This window comes from Heliconius melpomene, chromosome 14 (assembly GCF_056956725.1).
Source record: "Heliconius melpomene rosina isolate 202511_hmr_F chromosome 14, ASM5695672v1, whole genome shotgun sequence".
NCBI classification, from domain to species: Eukaryota; Metazoa; Arthropoda; class Insecta; order Lepidoptera; family Nymphalidae; genus Heliconius; species Heliconius melpomene.
The window spans coordinates 6432899-6453724 of record NC_140402.1 but is presented as its reverse complement, the minus strand read 5'-3'; the positions used below and the strand labels follow the sequence as shown (position 1 = coordinate 6453724).

General features: G+C 34.7%; 1 protein-coding gene across 2 annotated transcripts in view; it reads left to right on the top strand.

Moving 5' to 3' along the window:
* LOC146532148 (putative NADPH-dependent quinone oxidoreductase VAT1L) overlaps nucleotides 1–20826 on the top strand; it is a 29587-nt gene that overhangs the window by 5956 nt on the left and 2805 nt on the right. The window contains exons 2-8 of one of the 2 annotated variants that reach the window (XM_085197506.1): nucleotides 10992–11121; nucleotides 12274–12489; nucleotides 15220–15371; nucleotides 18491–18594; nucleotides 19120–19175; nucleotides 19538–19732; nucleotides 20055–20292. In XM_085197506.1, coding sequence (XP_085053632.1) covers nucleotides 10992–11121; nucleotides 12274–12489; nucleotides 15220–15371; nucleotides 18491–18594; nucleotides 19120–19175; nucleotides 19538–19732; nucleotides 20055–20292 — 1091 coding nt within the window. The remainder of the gene's footprint in view (nucleotides 1–10991; nucleotides 11122–12273; nucleotides 12490–15219; nucleotides 15372–18490; nucleotides 18595–19119; nucleotides 19176–19537; nucleotides 19733–20054; nucleotides 20293–20826) is intronic. The other variant, XM_085197507.1, reaches the window with a different exon arrangement.

Sequence of the window (20826 nt, the reverse complement as noted above, 5' to 3'; positions counted from 1 at the left end):
AATATTATTATATATTATATTATTCTATCTAAATCTTTTTTTTTTTTTTAATCAAGAAATATTTTATAAAATAATAAAGAAGCAGAAAAATTGACTCACTATTTGTATCCGTTTGACAGGAAACAGCCATATGATGGTTTACAAAATACTTTTAGGGGCGCGAAACGTTTTTATTTCTCAAATTAGATATTTGGGAAGATCAGAATTATATCCATATTATACTAACACTCATTTGGCCCCTTTTTTATGGCCCGCATGTGTCGACATGTTTGTATTGGAATATGGGTCTAATAATACTTATTATTTTCGAAGTCATTTCAAAAGTAAAAAAAAAACAATAGTAATATTCTTTTTTTAGCTTCACGCACAGAGAATAGTAGGCAAAAGGAACCTGGGAACCTAGACTTAAGACAGTCCGTTCCCATTAAGACATATTCATTGCTTCTTTATTTATTTAAATGCATTTAAAGTGCAATTTCTTATAAATAGACAAATAAATATTTTATCAGTATGAGCAAGTGCATTCTGAGAAAATTGATAAGATTTTGGAATGTCAAGAATAGCATCAGTATTGATAATTTTGTTAGTGAAGTCATCCGATTGTGTAAATATAACATATACTATTTATCTTTTCTATCCTAAACTGACTATTAATATTTACTTTAAGTTCTTTGTCTTTGTTATCAGTGTATATTACTTTCTGAGAAGGTACCGAACGATTATTATTGATGTTTATGATAAAATACTTTAAACAAACCTGTGATCTCATTCGTTGTCGTCGTTTGAGGTCAGCTGCAGAAGTACAAAGTGTGACTGTAAACGCGACTGGTAGTGGATTCGTTACCCGCACTGTGTGCGGGATACAGCGTGAAGCTTTGAAAACCTAGTTCACAAAGGTGATACAGATCTTATTTCACTTATCTATATATATAAAATCGAAAGGTCACTCACTCATCACGAAATCTCAGAAACTACAAGTGCTAGGAATCTCAAATTTTGCATAAGAGTTACTTATAGGACGTAGGTGCTCGCTAAGACGGGAATTTGCAATATTCGACTTCTAAGGGGTTGTTTTTGGGGGTCGAAAATTTGCATGAAACTTCGTTACTACAAATGCTAGGAGTCTCAAATTTTGCATAGACGTCACTAGGACGTAGTCATAGAGACAGATTAATAATAACATAGTTCACGCGGGTGTAACCGCCAGCGGGCCGCTAGTATAGTAATATTTACAATGTCACAGAATAAAAAATAGTCAAAACCAATAAAAGAAAAAACCATTTCGCCTCTAACGGTTACTTGAATTAAAGTTTTATGAAGGTACGTCCTAAAATGTGTACCCATACACTTTTACAAATAAAAGACTTTAGGAGGCACAAAAAGTGGCTTCACTCGTATCGGCTTTTACATTGTAAGAGAACCACTGGTTACTTAAGCCTTCGAGCTCCGAGGTTGTAATAATAGCAATAAGTACTGTATTCTTTGCTTTTTAAAAGCGATAATTGGTCGATTAACAATCGAACTCTTGTCTGATCTATATCCGCTATTAACGTTCATATAGTAGATACTGTTTATTGTTTCTATTTCCACACTTACTTCACTCGATTGCATCTAATGTGAGAGCTTCTATATTCTATTTGGCTGTTGGAAGTAAAAAAAAAAAATGAAATTAAATCTCCTTCACAGCACGGTAGCCAAAAGGAACCTAATGTTAAGCCACTCTGTTCCCCACTTTCTGCCGAATTCTGGAGCCATTGCGTTCTGAGTGGCGAAACTCAACGCCGCGCCTCTACACTAGAAAGAAATGAATGTATACATTTAAATAAACATTTCATTTCCTCGAGGGGGGGATCGAACCCATAACCAGTCGCGCTTACAAGGACTGTTGTCTGTGGGAAGTGTGACATATATTTATACTAGCGACCCCCTTGCGGCTTCGCCCGCTTTTACTACTGAATTATTCATATAATGTATGTTTGCAAAGCACTTAAGATAATGAGAAAATTAATTAAACCCTAATGCAACCCGCATTTTCGTAGTTTCAATAAGGATTTTCCAATTGTTTTACTCGGCAAGGATTTTTTAGTAGGTGCCGTAATTTTAAATCTGTGCTACTAATCTTTTCAAGTACTTCTTTAAATATATTTAAATGACTATTTTTAAACGGAAGAAGTTATAAACAAAAACCTACCTACTAATAACTACTGCAAAAAATATGAAACCAAATATATCGCGCTGAGATAATACATACAACTCCAATTATCCAATACGTGCAAACGCATCTAAATCTTCGTTGCTATGCCTCTATAGCGGGCGGGTTTTTTTTTCGAGCTTGTGGTTAATGCTGAAGAGGGTATTCTGTCCCTGATGAAAAGCAAGCACTACGTGGCTGCCTGTGAGGAAAATTAAATAGAATGCATTGGCCGGGAATCGAACCCGGGACGCCCGCGTGGCAGGCGAGCATTCTACCACTGAACCACCGATGCGTGTAAGGCAGGCGGGCGCGGCGGACGCATGGCGAGTGGCGAGCCGTTTCGCAGCAAGGATTTTTTGATATTGTAACAACTTCTAAAGTACTTATTAAAATGAAAAACAGTAAAGACAGTTTTGATCTACATTACACGGCCAACGTTACTAATATACTTATTTATATGCTGTGAGTAAGGGATAAGTAAAACTTGAGTCGATACTGCTGAAGTGTCAACGACGTGATGTGTCAACAATTAAATGCGTTTTTCTCTTAAACTGTTCGCAATTTCGAAATTGTGTAAAAAGCAAATTTTATCTTCGTTTAACGTAGAAAATTAATAAAGTATTTTAAAGGATAAGGATTAATACCATTATGGAAAAATATCCCTCACAATAAAAAATATATTGAAATTATTATTTTTAGACAGAAATATAATCACTACACGTTATCCTTAAAAGATAAAAATATGCTCTCGCGGACTTTTTTGTAGATCTCATTGAGAGGAAGAATACTCCAGTACATTTTTTTCATGTAGTACTTACCATTAAAGCAGCGCATGCGCGAAAGTGTCTCAGCGGGTAGGACTTTATTCATATTTTTCGTATTTATGTTAATTTACATAAGAATGTACAAATAATAAACTATATATAAACCTTCTACGAAAAATACTCGACCTAATGGTGAAAACCGCAACAAAATCCGTTGGGTGGTTTAGAAGAAGAAGAGTTAGAAACAACAGACAGACACGAAAAGCGACTTTGTTTTATAAGATATAGGATATAGTTTTAGTCCGCCAGAACGGGTCAGTGTTTTTGTCGATGTAAATTTATGCTTGTTTGACCACCCCAAGCGAGTGTCCACCCAGCTGTGGAATGGAGACTCATTTCCTGAAAACACAAAGAGTGGGTAATGATTGACATATTTTGTTGTTTTTTATTACTATTATGTTGATGGGTTAAGTAATTATAGAGTTAGTTAAGCAAAAGATTCGAGGAATAAAAAAAATTAAAAGTACTTTTTTAAAAAAATATATATATTGAGGCCAGTCGAGATGCAGGGGCATAAGCGTATGCCTGTAAACGTGACAGGTTTTGGGTTCGATCCTTAATCGAAGAAATTAAATATTTATTTAAAAATATATTTAAATTTCTTCGCTCTAGCACCAAGGCAAAAGCCCGGCGTTGTGTTCCGCCACTTAACACGTTATGTCTCGATAATTCGGCGGAAAGTTGAAACGGTGTGTCTTAACACAAGGTTCTCTCTGCCTACCCCGCTGTGTGCGGGTTACAGTGTGAAGCTGATTTAATTTACGACAATTATATTGATGGGTTAACAATAGTATTGGTTAAACAAAAAATCCGAAGAATAAAAATTATAAGTATTTATCTAATTATGACTATTGGTAGAAAATATATTATTACTTACTTGACCACAACCACGTACATCGACCGTGAGTTGTCAACTGTGCTGCAATATCCAATGACCGATATTGCCAGCGGATTCTTTAAAGTCATATTAAACAAACAATATATTTATTTACATTGAAATTAAAAAAAAATAAGGTACCCTAGAGGGAACCTAATGCTAAGACACTCCGTTCCCCACTTATTACTCCGCCGAAGGGAGGAGGGATTGCGAGTTTAATTCTGGAGCTATTTGTCAAACAGTCATATATTTAAATTGATATTGATTTAAATTCCTTTTATTAATTTCTAATTCTATGATACGGTTAATAACATCACAAAATGTTATAACTTTTTTGTTATACAATTATATAATCTGTCAGGTTTATAGGAAGTTATGGTCACGTGTGGTAGCTCAGTATAGCTTTGTATAAGCACCGCTAACCGGATGCTTGAGACCTACGGGCTTCCGACCGCCAAAAAAGAACTACAAGAATTTGAATTCGGAATTTGGATTAAGCTATAGATTAATATTAAAATTTATCCATATATTTATGTTTTGTTTATAAATATTATATATTTTTATTAAAGAGGTTGAATATTTAATTGTTATCTGATATCTCGTTTTTTATAGTAATAATTAATGCCAATAAAAATAGTTCCATTTGTGTTTATGTGAGCTAGGAACCATATATATTTTTTAATTTAACCTAAATTCCTCTGTAAAAGGATCATGGACTAAGGGTTTTGAGTCACGCTATTTGTTTTACTTGGTACTATGGTATTTAAAGTCATGCGATGTTTGCTGAAATTCTATGTTTTTTGACCCCATAGTTGCTCCTTTACAAGCTTTAAGAATTTTAAATAATATATTTACATTACATAGCTTCACGCTGTATCTCTAGCGGGGTAGCCAGAGAAAACGGAGGGTCGAGGGCTACGGTCTCTGCATACACCTTTCGGCCTCGTCCACTGTCATCAATCTCCACTAAAATATGCCATCCGAGGCCATGTATGAAGAGGTTGATGATTCGAAGGTCAATCGAGATCTCAAATGTATCACTTCATTTGCTTGTTCTAATATCTTACCGTTTACCCTGATCTTGCCTTCCGTCCTTCATTTCTTGCAATCACCAGCACCTCCATTTAAAAATATATATATATCTAATAATATACTTTAATATGAATATATTTATATACACAGTGTACAAAAAAATCAGAAATCTCTATATGCAATTAAATATTACAGAAATATTGCGTCAGGATATTATAACATATTAACAGAATATAAAACACCGATAATCGAAGCCGCAGTTTCCTGTCTCTATTCATAATGTGTTCGTAATACAACGTAGGTTAGTTCGCTAACTCGTCTGTACGAACATACCTACGGAATACAAATGAATCATAAACACGCGAACTAGGAAATTCCTTTTGATGCGCTCGTACTCTGTACTATACACGTGAAACAGATATTTTAATTCATAAATAATGTCGATTTTACTATGAACGATAATCTCCAAGTTAAAGGTAATTTCCAACGTAAGACATTTTGACGAATTTTCGAGGCATTGCGTGTTGAGTGGCGGAACCTAACGCTGCGCTTTGCCTTCAAAACGAAGAAATGAAAATATTACGATTGGGGATCGAACCCACACCCGTCAAATCCGTGCACCACTGCGCCACAAATGCCTCAAATTCCTTGTTTAGTCACAAACGAAATGAACATTAATATGCGAATTTAAAATGCTCTTGCATCCGCACCGTCTTTTATCAATAAGCACTCTTAGTCAGGCTATGACTATGAAAGGAAGTTATTTTTTAAGTGACATTTTTAACTTGTCTATTAACTTTGATGTCTAAATTGGATTCAATTAGCAGTGTAATTGCTGAAGGGTGAGTCAGAAGAATTATTCTTTTGGTTTTTTAAAATCTGTCTCTGAATTGGGGATTGTGTCAAAATAAAAACCAAGTAAATGCCCATTTAATCTTTAACTAAAACCTAAATCGTATTAATATTGAAATCATATATTTAAATTCTTACCAAATTCCAATTCACAAACATATTTATTCAAGCATAAGTCCACTGCATCAGTATAGCGATATAGCTATATATAATACACATATCTTATTATATCTAAGCGTTGTCTATCCGTCGCTCGCACGACAGTTGAAGGAGATAGTTAAGTACTTACTTTCCTAAGTACAAGCACGTTCAACATGAAACATGAGCGCCGAACGGAAGAAGAGTTTGAAGTGTAATATGGTGGAGGTACACATTCCGCATCACAATGACGCTTATGAACTCTTTATGACGTAACTTGAAAATGTCAGAGACTTTTATATCGGTAATCGCAGCTAGTTGCAGCTCAGGCAAAGTATTAACTTCTCGAGACTGTCTGTAGATATTTTAGCTTTAATATTTTTTTAGTTTGCTTAATCGATGTCTTGCTTTTAATTTTTAGACGCTTTTGCGTTAATGTTTCTCTTTCTCTTCTATGTGGGCACGTAGAGACCAAATATTGACCGATTTTGATGATTCTTATATTCATTAATTCGTCTAATCTTGCGTCGTAATCTTGACTAATAATTTTGAATTTGTCATAAGTAGTATTGAATTTTAATTTATAATAAGTTTATTTAATATACAATACATACTTTTTTTTGCAAAATAGAAATATTAACAGCCGTGATCCATTCTTTAACTAATTAAATCTTCCGAAGGAGTCCAGTAATTTTTAAATGAGTCCAGGTGGTCATTCCTGACATATTATAGTAAAAAGAAAATGACTGACTTAAGCAAAGAGTCCTGTTTATTCTATTTTTTAAAACTCCAAAGAGATTTTACGCTTCGAAGTGCCGGGTAGCATATACTTACAAGAAAACCTTCGAAATTTATATTAAGAAACCTCTCAGAACCTCGTGTGGTTAGTTTTGTCATTTATTGTTAGTAAAATGAATAAATAAATAATATTTGGTACTTTTTAATTTATACACGTACGAAAAGATGTAGCAATCAAAAGTAACCAGTGGTCGGGTTACCTTTAGTTGTGGTTAGTGTAAATTTAAATTCATATCTTGTAGTTTGCAACTTTGCGTGTTTCAACTATAGTATAACTATAGTATAACTAGGTATAGAAGTGACGCGTCGTCGCGACGCCCGCCGTCGCCGGGTCGCGCCGTATCGACGACCCCAATGCAATTTTAAATTACCACGAAATGGGGGTGGGTTTTTCATTCATTTGTATACATTTTAATAGTACTTGGAAACATGTTTGAAGAGGGTGTCGTAGTGCGAAGTTATGATTCAAATTAAATCAAATATGCATACAGCAGGGGGCTATGCAGAGTTAACTTAATGTTGAGACATTCCGATTTCCACTTTTCGCCGAATTATTCGAGGCGTTGCGTGTTGAGTAGCGGAAGTCAACGCCAGACCTTTCGCCGCTCGAGTGGGAATCAAACCCATGAACCCACAACCGTCGCGTTACAGTCACACCCTTGTGCCCCTGCGCCACGACAGCCACAGTAAGTGCGAAGTTAAGAATAAGTTATTCATCATTATTCTTGCCGTATCATTCGGCGGTGTTTAATAAACCGGAAAGTTATTTGAATTGCGTGTATAGCAATTCTACATAATTCATTAATAGCATTACTGCTTTGCTAGGGTTGTAATCGGGTTATTGAGAAAACCTTCGTTGGTTGATTTAAAGGTTTTCATTTGATTACGTTTTTATGTTTCTAAAAGAGATATTTACGGTTGAAGTTTAATTTTTAAATAGTTCTTCAAAACAAATAAAATAATAATAGTATATCCTGTACATAGCAGAGCAGGCAGAGGGAACTTAATGTTAAGACACTCTGTTCCCTACTTTCCGCCGATTTCAAAGGCATTGCATGGCAATTGCAAGTTAATATATAAATTTAAATAAATATTTCATTTTTTCAAGTGACACACAACTAGGCTTAAATAATTCTTGTGAGTGAATAATTAGTTACAAAATTAGTGACTAAGAATTTCACCCTTTTTCGGGTCAGGTAGGCAATTATGGAAATTATGGGTCTTAATTATGTTATCAAACGGGGACAGGGTTGATGGGTTTGTGTTAGCAATTCGTTTGTTGGCGACATTAGGCTTTATCAACAAAAAGGCCTCGTTACAATTAATACTGTGAGTCACGCACTAAGTAGCTAAGTATGTATAATAAAACAATCAATAAAAAAACCAGTCGTAGAGCACAAGCTGTGACTGTAGACGCGATTAGTTGTGGGTTTGAACTCCACTCGAGGAAATGAAATATTTATTTAAATTTATATGTCCATTTCTTCTCTCTTCTGTCTGCTGTCCAGGCAAAGTGCGGTGTTGAGTTCCACTACTCAACACGCAATGCCTCCAAAATTCGTCGGGAAGTGAGGAACGGAGTGTCTTAACAGTAGTTTCCCTCTGCCTACCCTAGTAGCTGATAAAAAAAAACAATCAATAAATATTTTAAGCACGAAATTGTAACTTTTGTAATTTAAATAAATATTCGAAAAGTGTATAATCAATTTCGTCTTTCAAATAATCTTTTTACCTGCACACAGTATCACAAGCCATCATTGTAAAAGGAAGCCATTCAAATCGTTGAATAAACGGTCAGGTAGCGTGCGTGAAAATTCAATGCGAGTAAACGAGACATGGTGCCGGAGATTATCTCAGCTTAGCATTCCAACTCACGGCGTTTGAGTCTTACGATCATTGATAATGGAGGGAAGGTTTAAAATAAAACCCGTGGCCAATTTAGCTAATAAAAAGGATGCGGGTTCTAACAATACTATATCTAATATCTTTAAAACTACTATAGTCCCAATTATTCACAATTGCATGGAGACATTAATATTATTTTAGTGTCTGACGAGGGTTCCCCCTGTTCACCCGATCGCCGGTCGTCCCCTCAAATGAATCAAGTAAATAACGAAACAATGTAAACAGAACTCGGCGTGAACTGTGAATCACTATGAATAACCCCAATTTTTTTTATAGGAAGACAGAATTTTTGACGGCAGTGAGTCATGTTCGTTCAGTAATTATATGTAGACGGTCTCGGTGTGCTTCGAACCTATAATTTGTATAGAATTGAAAATGTTTTGAAGTTTATATTTATACTGTACTTGTTTGCTAACTTAAAATAGTACCTAATTATTTAAAGTATAACGCCTTATATGGTATTAAAGTAATTAGGAATCATTTGTGAAATTTTGGTTTACTGTAAAGTTATAACCTATTTATATGTAGAAATAATTTAGATAAAATTTACCTTGTACTACACAGGATCGTGCGTTAAAAAATTAGGAAAATAATAGGGATTACTAAAGAAATTATATAAATATATTTTAAAATATGCTATCGTTATCAATTCTGAAATCTACGCAACATAATTTCTATGCAAAAGTTACTACATACAAAATGTTTATACATTCTGTTTGTTCCTCTTTAATTTTCAAAACACGTGAGACCACCCAGATTTAGTGTTAATCTACATAGTATATAAAGACGATAATAGAATACGAACACTTACCTATATAGTAAAGTAGACGTAATTTTCGAAGATAAAATATCAATTTTATGCCGATATGAAAAATGATAGATACTTATCATTTCTCTTGTAAAACTTCGCATGAACATTTACCAGTAAATGGTAATGCGAGTAAACAATGTACAGACGTCACACCCATTGTGTGTAAGACTGCATTATTTCAATACGCTCGTTCTGGACTGCTTTTCGTCAAGGATTTCCAAAAATACTTAGTTTATTAAATGGGTGAAGAAATGCACTAACATTGAGTTTAAACTATAACGTCTAGTTTTTATAAATACATATTTCTGGCGTGGTAATATGAGATGGTATTTAAAATTATTGTTGAAGTTGATTATAAGTACATGCTAATATTTAACCTATTCGCTTTTTCTGCTAAATATTACCCACAAAATTGTAATAGCTATTTGTAATGGATAAACAAGGCTCCATATTACAAAACATAGGTTGTTCAAATCGATATCAGTTTGTAAATCTTTATGGCGGCGTTAGTGGTAGGTGGGTGGAGACAGTCGCAAATATCGATTACTTCGACCGACGCCCGCGGTTTACAACACCGAGCACGTACCGACCATACAACAATTACATGTACCTATTTGTGCTACTATGCATGCATGCAGCCATCATGAATCATATGTAACACGTTTAAAATAACTTCGCGTATAAATTTTCGAAACATTGTGTGAATTAAGATAATATTTTGTTATTACTTCCTATAATCAAACTTTTGTTTGTGTGAGATATGTATGAGGATTGTAAATTAATAATTTTGCGTAAATGTAAGTAATAATTGTTTACTACCGAGACCCATAATGTCTAAGATGATGCAGTCAGCGTTGTTAAACATTGGCAAATCTCAATTTGAACCATCCACTCATAACAAAAAAAGAGGAAGAACCAGCTACCTCTGTTAAGTTTTACCACATATACTTGGCTAGCAGGTGTCGACCTGAACATATTGACTGATGATTGATACTTATTAAACATGGACCAATATTTAAATATAAGTTTCTGTATTCCACTCGCGTAGTGATGCATAATAATAAATGGCTACCGCATTCTTTTGCCTCACCGCATTAATTAGACTCCCAGTTTTATTAAATGGTAACGAGATCCATATCGTGAGCGGCGTCGTGGTGTTTATTAATAATTTGAACTTACTTGAAAATATGTTAAGGGCATCTTTATGATTATCTGTGTATTAAATATTTACATTATTATTATTTGTTTAGATACCATGTATATAGAAATGTTGTAAACTTGTAGTATTATTGAAACTTTATTTAGTTTTTTAGCCTAGCTGTAAATAAGCTATTTTATTTCAGTTGTGGAATCTTCTTTCACAATTTTGGTCTAAATACCTACAATAATAAGACAAACACTTCTAAAAGTACAAATTTGAATTTACCTTTAAGCAAATAAATTTTACCAAACGCATTATTTGTAATAAGAAATATCGGAATAAATGTAGGAACTGGTAAAGCACAATAAGTGTATGGTGCTGCTATTTAACATTTTTAACATAACTTATTTCTTCCACAGTGGTCTAAACTTCCAAGATCTGATCGTACGACAAGGCGCTATCGATTCTCCTCCTAAAACTCCATTCATCCTCGGATTTGAATGTGCCGGAGAGATCGAGCAGGTTGGCGAGGGCGTCACCAATTTTAAGGTAAACTTTAACCATAATTTATTTACAACCTAAAAACATTTAGAGTAACATAAACATAAATATAACAAATGCAATTTTTGAAATGACTTCTTGTTACAAACATGACAAATATTATTTTAACTAGTGAAAAGTTCTTATGAACGATAAATTAATTTATAATTACTCTGCTTTAGATGAAATCTGTCATTTTAATATTAAGTTACGTGAAATTTAATATCAACATTATTTAGCAAATTATAAAGCCCACATGTGTGTAGATCTATTAAAGGATAGGCGTGTCAACGTTTTTAAGAGATTCTGTGTCGAGACAGATTAAATAATAAAAAAAGTTCAAAGGTCCGTTGTCTATTGATCTGTCGGTTTTGATTGAAAAGTAACGCCCGTTTGGTCTATTTTTTATTTAACACCAAAACCTGTCATGATTTATAAATGTAGGTATATAGAAGAGATGCTTGTACACTAGAAATTTATAATAATCATATAATATTATTAAAAGCAATAATTGAATTTAAAATTGAAGATGTACCCTCAATATGAAGTTATTTTTAAATAATAATTTTACAATAAAACAGGTTTGTAAAATAACTTTTCGCGCGGAAGGTAATCGAATTTTACTAAAAATTACAGAAAAAGTGAATTGCTTATAATTAAAAGTAAGTTAGCAGCGTGTTAACCCTATTTCTTTATGAACTCTGGAAGGATGCTATATTTCTTGTTAATGATACTATTAAATTGAATAATATTGTAACAAGCAACTATGTTTTGTATGATTCAAGATGAGTTTTAAGTACTTGCATTGATGGAAGTTTGTTCCAGTTGTATGTAATTAAAACTAAAATTGTATTTATTCGAGACGCATAAAAAAAATACTGGAAACAAAATGCAGAAATATCTATGCCGTTTTAATTAATATCACGAATGTACATTGTTATGAGATATTGTTCAATCGAAATGCTTGTTACTCTTTTTTAGATTCCATAATAATTTAATGAAAGTAATATTTTTAACATTTTTTAAGTTAATTAATTTTTAACTATTTTGGTTGTGGGTTCTATCATTTATATCTGATGTCGTGGAAGGACGGAGTGTCTTAACACTAGACTGAAAAAAAAACTATTGACGATAATTTGAATATTATTTTATTTCCTGTAGGTCGGCGATCAAGTCGTCGCTCTGCCCGAATACAAAGCTTGGGCTGAACTGGTAGCTGTGCCTGCCCAGTATGTGTACGCGTTACCCGAGGGAATGTCAGCGTTGGACGCCGTCGCAATCACCACCAACTACGTCGTGGCTTACCTTCTCCTCTTCGAGATGGCCAACCTGACCCCTGGCAAGAGCCTCCTGGTCCATTCTGCTGGAGGCGGCGTGGTAAGTTAACTTAATTTTAACTTTTTAACTTTAACATTACACTCACGTTTTTTATATTTTAATTTTTTAATTAAATATTACCCAAATTAACTATTTGATCCAGCCGCGACGTTAAGTTTTTTGTATGTGTGGGATTTTAACGCAAAAAAAAAAGATAAAAAACCGGTCTAATGATGCAAGCTGAACTTGAATAACTAGTCCGAGCGAAGAGATAATTAGACATAGATGAGATAAGAGACGTCTAGTTTTTAAATAAAATACGGTTATCGGTTACGAAATACACTATATATTAAAAACATTTCGAATCGTACGACTGACATAATTTGTTAGTGGTTTGTTATTTATGTTTTTTTTATGAGGAACATTGTAAGTTGAGGTAAGTCGTGGTGTACGGGCACTAGTGTGTGACAGTAAACGCGACAGGTTATGAGTTTGATTCCCATTCGAGGAAATTATTAAGTTCTTAGCGCTGGTGTCGAGGCGAAGCGCTGTGTTGAGTTCTGCCACTCAACACGCAACGCCTCTAGAATTCAGCGCAAAAATCGGCAGCATTACAACACTTGGTTCCCTCTGCCTATACTGCTGTGTGCGGGATAGAGCGTGATAGTAAAAAAAAGAACCTATGTACATTTATTTTAGAAGCCTGTAGTGTATTGATATATTGTAATATATGAGGCTGGAACGGTCGGCTTACTGCTATTACTTGAGTTTCAATTACACCAACTAGATAGGATTGCAAAATACAAATGAAACCTTTGAAGCCGCGATTCGACGAACCGCCGCGCCGTATAATCTGTCATTATACTGTGTTTAAATAATTATATGTTTGCTTTTAAACATTAACGTTTATTTAAAAGTATATTTTTTTTATATATATATATATATGTAAGTAGTTATTTTAAAACGTTTCCTTATCGTGATATGTTTGGAAAGTGTCTCATTGAGAACGAGTCACGACGATAGTTGGTTCAAATTCCATTTATGTCTTAAAAAATATTGATAATGACAACAGGATATTTCGTTATTTCTTCCTCATAATTATTTGTGTGTTAAATAAAAATGGAGTTGGGTTTGGTTAAATCCACAAGCAAATAAATGATGTTTTCTTAAAATAATCCCGTAGCATTGACCCTGACATGTGCTGTTTTATTTCTACATAATATCGGCGAAAACTGCTAATTTACGAGGGAATGCGCTCGCTTACTGAACACGAGGAATGTTAGTTGCCTAAATCTAAATCAAATCAGCTTCACGCTGTGTTCCGTACACAGCAGGGTAGGCAGAGGGTACCTAGTTTTGAGACACTCCGTTCTCTATTTTTCGCTGAATTTCGTGTTTGGTGGCAGAACTCAACACTGCGCTTTGCCTCGGTACCAGAGCGAAAGAAGGAAAATATAAAATCAAAATTACATTAAATCAGCTTCACGCTGTACCCCGCACGCAGCAGAGAGAACCTAGAGTTAAGACACTCCATTCCCCACTTTCTGCCGAATTCTGGAGGCATTGGGTGTTGAGTGGCAGAGTCAACGTAGCGCTTTGCCTCGACACCAGAGAAAGGAAATGGAAATATAAGCTTAAATAAATATTTCACTTCTTCGACTGGGGATCGAACCCACAACCAGTCGTGTTTACTACGACTGGCCTCAAGTTAGTTGTCTAATTGCCTCGAATTGGGTGAGAAAAATCTTTGTGCGGTCTGGAATGTTCGCGCTTCCGACATTACATCATTCATTACCAGGGAGTCAATGACCCGTAATTTGAAGTGGTAATTATGTATTAACTTCCATTTTACACACATAAGATATGTTAGTGTGGAGTTTCTAATTAAAATTAACAAAATTAAATTTACCGAGACATCATTAAAAATATAAAATTCCATCTGTCGTCTCATTTGGAGAACGAAATTGGATCTCATTACTCAGTTTCAACAGCACCGCGATCTCGCGACTGCTTGACATTTATATTTTCTTTAAAATTATACAAAATAAATCAACCTAAATCAGTAGTGTACGTTTTCTCTTTGTCATAAAATATAAAACCTACACCGCGGTGACCTATTTTAGGAAAATTTAATACAGAATAAACGAGCGAAAATGTAGGCTTGTACATACATAAGATAAAGAATAACATTATTTTAACAAAATGAAATACAGACTAGGTGAGCTAAAATGTAGGAATCTACATTAGAATATGGTTTATTCCTTGGAATATAGGTACTCTCTATTACACAATATAATTTATGTACTGTAATTACATATGATTTGGGCTTATTTAGAAATATATAACCGCGTTAGACGAGAGTTGCGTGTTAACTACAGTTAGGTGTTATTATTTTCGATTATTTTAATAATACAATTATAATACCGTAGTCCGAGGCCATAGTGGCGCAGGGGCACAAGGATGGGAGTGTAACACGGCGGTTGTGGATTCGATCCCCACTCGATAAACAGAATATTTATTTACATTTATATTTTCATTTCTTCGCTCTGGTGTCGAGGCAAAGCACGGTTGAGTTCTGTCACTCAACACGAAATGCCTTAGATTTCGGCAGGAAGTGGGAAACAGAGGGCCTTTACACTGGGTTCCTCTTCCTACCCTGCTGTGTGCGGGATACACCGTGAAGCTAATTTGAATTTTATAAACAATTGAAATGCTTCAAGTAAATTATGCAAATTAATTGAATTATATTTATTGTTAAATTCTTATTTAAAACTTCTATCTTTCATATAGGGACAAGCCGTAGCTCAGCTAGCTAAAACCGTTGAGGGCGTGACTGTATTCGGCGTTTGCTCCAAGAGCAAGCACGAAGCTTTGAAGGCAAACAACAATAACATCGATCATCTCCTCGAGAGGGGAAGTGACTACACCAGCGAAGTTAGAAAGTAAGTATTCATAACGCAGGAAAATAAATTTAAAAATGGAAGGTCATCGTGGCGCAGTGGAACAAGTGGGTGGTTGTGAGTTCTATCAACATTCGGGGAAATTTTAATTTCTTCGCTCTGGTAACAAAGCAAAGCGGGGTAAAGGGGCAATGCAGTGTCTTAACACTATGTTTCCTGTGCCTACCCTGCTACATGCAGGATAGAACGTGGAACTGAAAAAAAAATACAAAAACTAGTTAAAATACATGCATTCAACGATAAAGTTTCAAAACAGAAAAGCATGCCACTAAGCTGCCACGAGCAGAAACTCTTAACTTACAAAAAAAATAAGCCACCCATTGTACTTCTTACGGTTTGGAGACGACGGCGACGTATAAAAACGTCATTCATACAATGTCAGCATGTCCGTACTAAAATTACTTTTCTCTTGAAAATATTTTTTTATACGAACACTGTTATGTTATTAATCATATTTTGTCGTTTAGAGTGTACATCGAGAGTGCTTTTTGCCTCTTTTTTTTATATTATTCTCCTTATGAATCATGTTTAAAGAAATTGTGCCTTAAATATGCTTTCGTGAAATCATATCTAAATATAATTCATATCCCTCTTTATACGTTCTGAAACTCAAGCTTATTCTTTTTCGAGTATTTAATAAAGTAAATGTTAACGCTAGAGTATGTGAGTTCGATTCCACTGGAGGAAATTAAATATTTAGTCCATTTTCTTCGCTCTGGTGTCGAGGTAAAACACGGTGTTGAATTCCGTACCACTCAACACGCAATGCCTCAAGAATTCGGCGGAAAACTATTACCTATTTAAAAAAAAACCATGATTTTGAGAAAGAAAAAATATGTATATATAGATAAATAAATCAACAATTAATTTAAGAAGCATTTACTACTGTATCATCTAAAATGATTTTGTAAGCCTATTTTTTGTACAAAAACGTACATATCTTTATTTGACGTTTCCGAAAACTTGATATTTTTAAAAGGTGACTAATTCTAAAGTTGCGATATATTTTCTAAGCTAGTTTAAACAATTTAATAAAGTGCCACATGAAATTTGTATGAAAACAAATTGAACGACAGTAATAATAACTTTATTGCTAACATTACATTTTTATAGTCCCTTAATCGATCGTGGGCGGAGAGACACATTTGAAATTATAAAATCGGTTTCCGTCATGATAAGATACATATTATAATCATTTTTTTTTATTGTATAGAGGCGAGGCCGTCCTGGCGAAGTGGCACAAACGTGCTGGCTGTAAACGGTAGTTGTAGGTTAGATTCCCACACGAGGGAATGAATTGTTATTTATTAATGCGAGGCAAAGCGCTCAACACATAGTGCCTCGAAAATTCGGGGGAAAGTGGAGAACGGAGTGTCTTAAACACTAGATTGGTTACCTCTGCATATCCTGTTATATGCGGATGAAGCTGAAAAGAATGATTTATAACTACAATTGGTGTATTTGTTGAAAATTTTTTGAATCATATCCTTTAAATGTGCTATGAACGTAAAGACATGGTAGCTGCACACATTCCTGTGAGTAATTAACTAATTGCTCCAGATCCCAAGCTTTCTTAATTGACAGTTATTAGTGCTACATATTTCTATCCCACCCATATCGTTAATATAGCACTTTAAACAATTGTATTTCATACGTTTTTATCGTATAACACAAAAGTTTTGCTTTATCATGTATTTGAATATAATTAAATTATTTGATTTCCTTAAAATTAAAATGAATAATCTAAGATTTGTTTGGGCTTGGCTTTGGCTATAATGGGATATAATGATAAATATTTTTTCATTGCTCAGGGTTCCCTTACACTAACACACCCCCTAGAATAAGTGCCAAATTTCGGCATCTTGCGCCTTTTTTAACCGACTTCTGTAAGAAAAGGAGGTTATCAATTCGACTGTATTTTTTTTAGTAGTTTCAGATGCGTATAGTTTATCGGTCACAGAGTGAAGAACTGTAGAATTATTAGCGACTAGCGACCCAAACGCAGCTTCGCTCGGTTAAAATTTTTGTTATATAATAGATAAATTGTACCAAATGTTTACATAAATTATAGCCTATGTATTATTTTCATGTATAAGCTATAATTCTGTAAGGTTTCATCTAAATCCGTTCAGTAGTTTTTGCGTTAAAATGGATCAAACATCCTCACAAACTTTCAAAGTAATATTAGTAGGATATCACAACTTTTTCTCGAAAGTCACAGGAACCACTGCCTCTATAAGTAGGTAATGTATGGAAAGATTCATCTACTAAAGTCAAGGTCCAATCGCGTCGGGTACAGTACGCTAATTGTTCCGTTTATAACTCGCTCCTTAGGGCAGCTGTTTTGTAACAGCCGCGCAGTATTTAATTCTCGTAAATAGACAAAGATATTTTTGTACTGGTAATCTCTATGGATAAACAGATCGGGCTTGCATGGTCCCAACGTAAACAAACGGTTGAACGTAGCCATAAGTGAGGGTTCAGATGCAGTTGTTGGTACATACTGGGTTTAAGAATTAACTGTATATCTATAATTATTATATGAGGACAGTCGTGGGTCAGGGTCACAAGGCGTTGAATTCCAACATTCAACACGCAAAGCCATCAGAGTTCAGCGAAAAGTAGAGAACGGAAGTGTCTTAACTCTAGGTTCCCAGGTTCCCTTTCCCTACCCTACTATGTACGGGATACAGCGTGAAGCTAAAAAATATTATATCACTTAACCTCCTGATATTTCCATAGACAATCATACGTTATGAATATAAAATGGTTGGCAAAGGAATTCACTCATATGTAACATCAAAACCGCTTACATATTTATGTCTAGAGATTTACATCAGCCACTTGGGACCGCCCTTGTTTAGATTATTCTTAGACCTGCATTTAAACGTCAATAGAAATTCATATATTATTTATGTTTTTTCAATGGAAATATGCGCCAGAATTTGTTTCCATAAACAATTGTTTTTTACATTTCTTATAAGTTTATTATAGGTACTTTAGTATCTGAACAACTAATAACTTCACCAAGTTTTTGACTTCAATACGGAGAAAAGAGAAAAAAAAAGATAAATAACATATTTTAAACTACTTTTACTTAGGATTTCCTCTGATGGCGTTGACATCGTGCTCGACTGTCTCTGCGGGGAGGAATGCAATCGAGGCTATTCTCTCCTCAAACCAATGGGACGATACATCCTTTATGGTAAGAGTTTTTTATGGAGAAACCAACTTTGAAATTTAGTTTCAATACTTTGTATATTTATAGCATGGCGTCGTTCTGAGTTTAAAGGAGCAATAAATATATTTTCTTTTTACGACTCCCGTCTATGTTTTGTTGGCTTGTAAAACTGATGGAGGGCAGCAAAAACAACACTGATTTGGGTCAGAGTGAAACAGATATGCCTTCCTCGATAGCGTAGAGAGGGATATTTAATTTTATTCCATCGTAAAATTACTGAAATAAAAATTGACGGACACTTCATGCATTAGCTAATGGTCTTAAACAAAATTTATTTTTAATCTTAACAGTAGATATACCAACTGGGGAACGGAAGTGTTTTAATGGGAACGGAGTGTCTTAACTCTAGGTTTCCAGGTTCGTCTGCTTTCCCTGCTAGTTACACTTTTTGAGAATTAAAAAAACTATTACTATTCTAAGGTTTCGTTTAGTAAATTCATAAAATTACTCTATCAAGTTGAATGCACTAAGCAATGACGTATATCGCAGGATCATCTAACATCGTGACCGGCGAAACCAAGAGTTTCTTCAGCGCAGCGCGTGCCGTGAGTATTTAATGTTTTAATTATCTTGTCCAAACATCTCAGCTTCGGATTGAACAAAAAGTTATGGACTCGCTCAGATTTAAAATGAATATCCATAAACTTTTATATTACGATTTATTTACTTAATAAAGGCTATTGTAGCAAACTATTGATTTAATTTGCATAGTTTTTTTTCAAATTCCATCTATTGTTTCGTATAAAAACTCAGATTTTAGTTTTTAGTTCTTATTTTTTAATTAAATATATATTTAAGTACTGTCAAAATTACTAGGAATATAAATAATAACATAACTTTCTCTTTACCTTTTAGTACTTCCAAAACGCTTTTAACCTTAAACTACTAACATATCTATAATCCCCAGTGGTGGCAAGTGGACAAGGTCTCCCCAATCAAGCTGTTCGACGAGAACAAGAGTCTCGCCGGCCTGAACCTGCGGCACCTGCTGTTCCAGCACGGCCGCGGCGAGACCGTGCGCCGCGCGGTCGACAGCGTGTTCGCGCTTTGGGCTGATGGGAAGGTCAAGCCGATCGTGGATTCCACTTGGGCTTTGGAGGATGTGAGTTGGAATTGTTGTTATTATTGGTTTTTTTCAGCTTCACGCTGTTTTCTGGATGTAGCAGAATAGGTAGAGGGAACCTAGTGTTAAGACACTCCGTTCCTAACGCAACGCTGCATTGTCGAGGCATTGCGTGTTGAGTGGTGGAAGGAGACTAGGAATCGAACCCACAACGTTTTCATTTGTGGGACCCATAAAACGTTAAATCTTTTGCTTTTTCCATTTCATAAGGAATTTCGGGCAATCCTCTTTACTGGTCATTAATCCTGCACAACAGTTTTATATTTTATAATATACTGATTAATATTGTTTTTTTATACAGGTGGGTGAAGCCATGCAAAAGATGCACGATCGCAAGAACATCGGCAAGCTCGTACTAGATCCTTCATTGGAGCCAAAGCCTAAACCAGCAACGCCTGCCAAAGGCAAATCTGGTAAAGAGAAGAAACCAGCTAAAGAGAGCTCTGAGGAAAAGAAGGACAAGGAACCTAAAGAGGAGGAGAAGAAAGCGGAGAATGGCGACAAGAATGGTGAGGAGGTCACTAACGGTAGTGACGAAGGTCAGTCTCGATCTGTGACCAGGCATGCGTAGAGACCTCTGGCGACTTAAACAGAGCTTCGGCAAGCAAATGCTTTGCAGCAATTTTATTTAAATTTAGACCAACAATTTATTGATAATATCGTATATCATTTTCGATTTTTAGCTTTAAAATAAAGTTATGATATGAATTTTTGCAATATTACAAATTCACACGGACGAACAGAATAATTATTAAATTTAATAGTAATATTTAAAAGTTAGAATACTTAAGTCGCTTTGCAATTTGCCAAATATTAATATTATTAGGGAGGTCTCGTTTTTTTTTATTTTGGCTTATTTACGCACAGGCTAAACGCACATGGCGGGCTTCTGAAGTCCCGCCGTCATTCGATACGGCAGCCTTTAGATCGCTTACGCAGTGGGGTTCACGATATCGGTCGATATCTATCAAATCAAATATTTTATTTATTTTATCATTATTATAATTTTACAATGATATATTTTATTTATTTATTAAAATTAATAAATAATTGTAACGTAAATTATACGACCA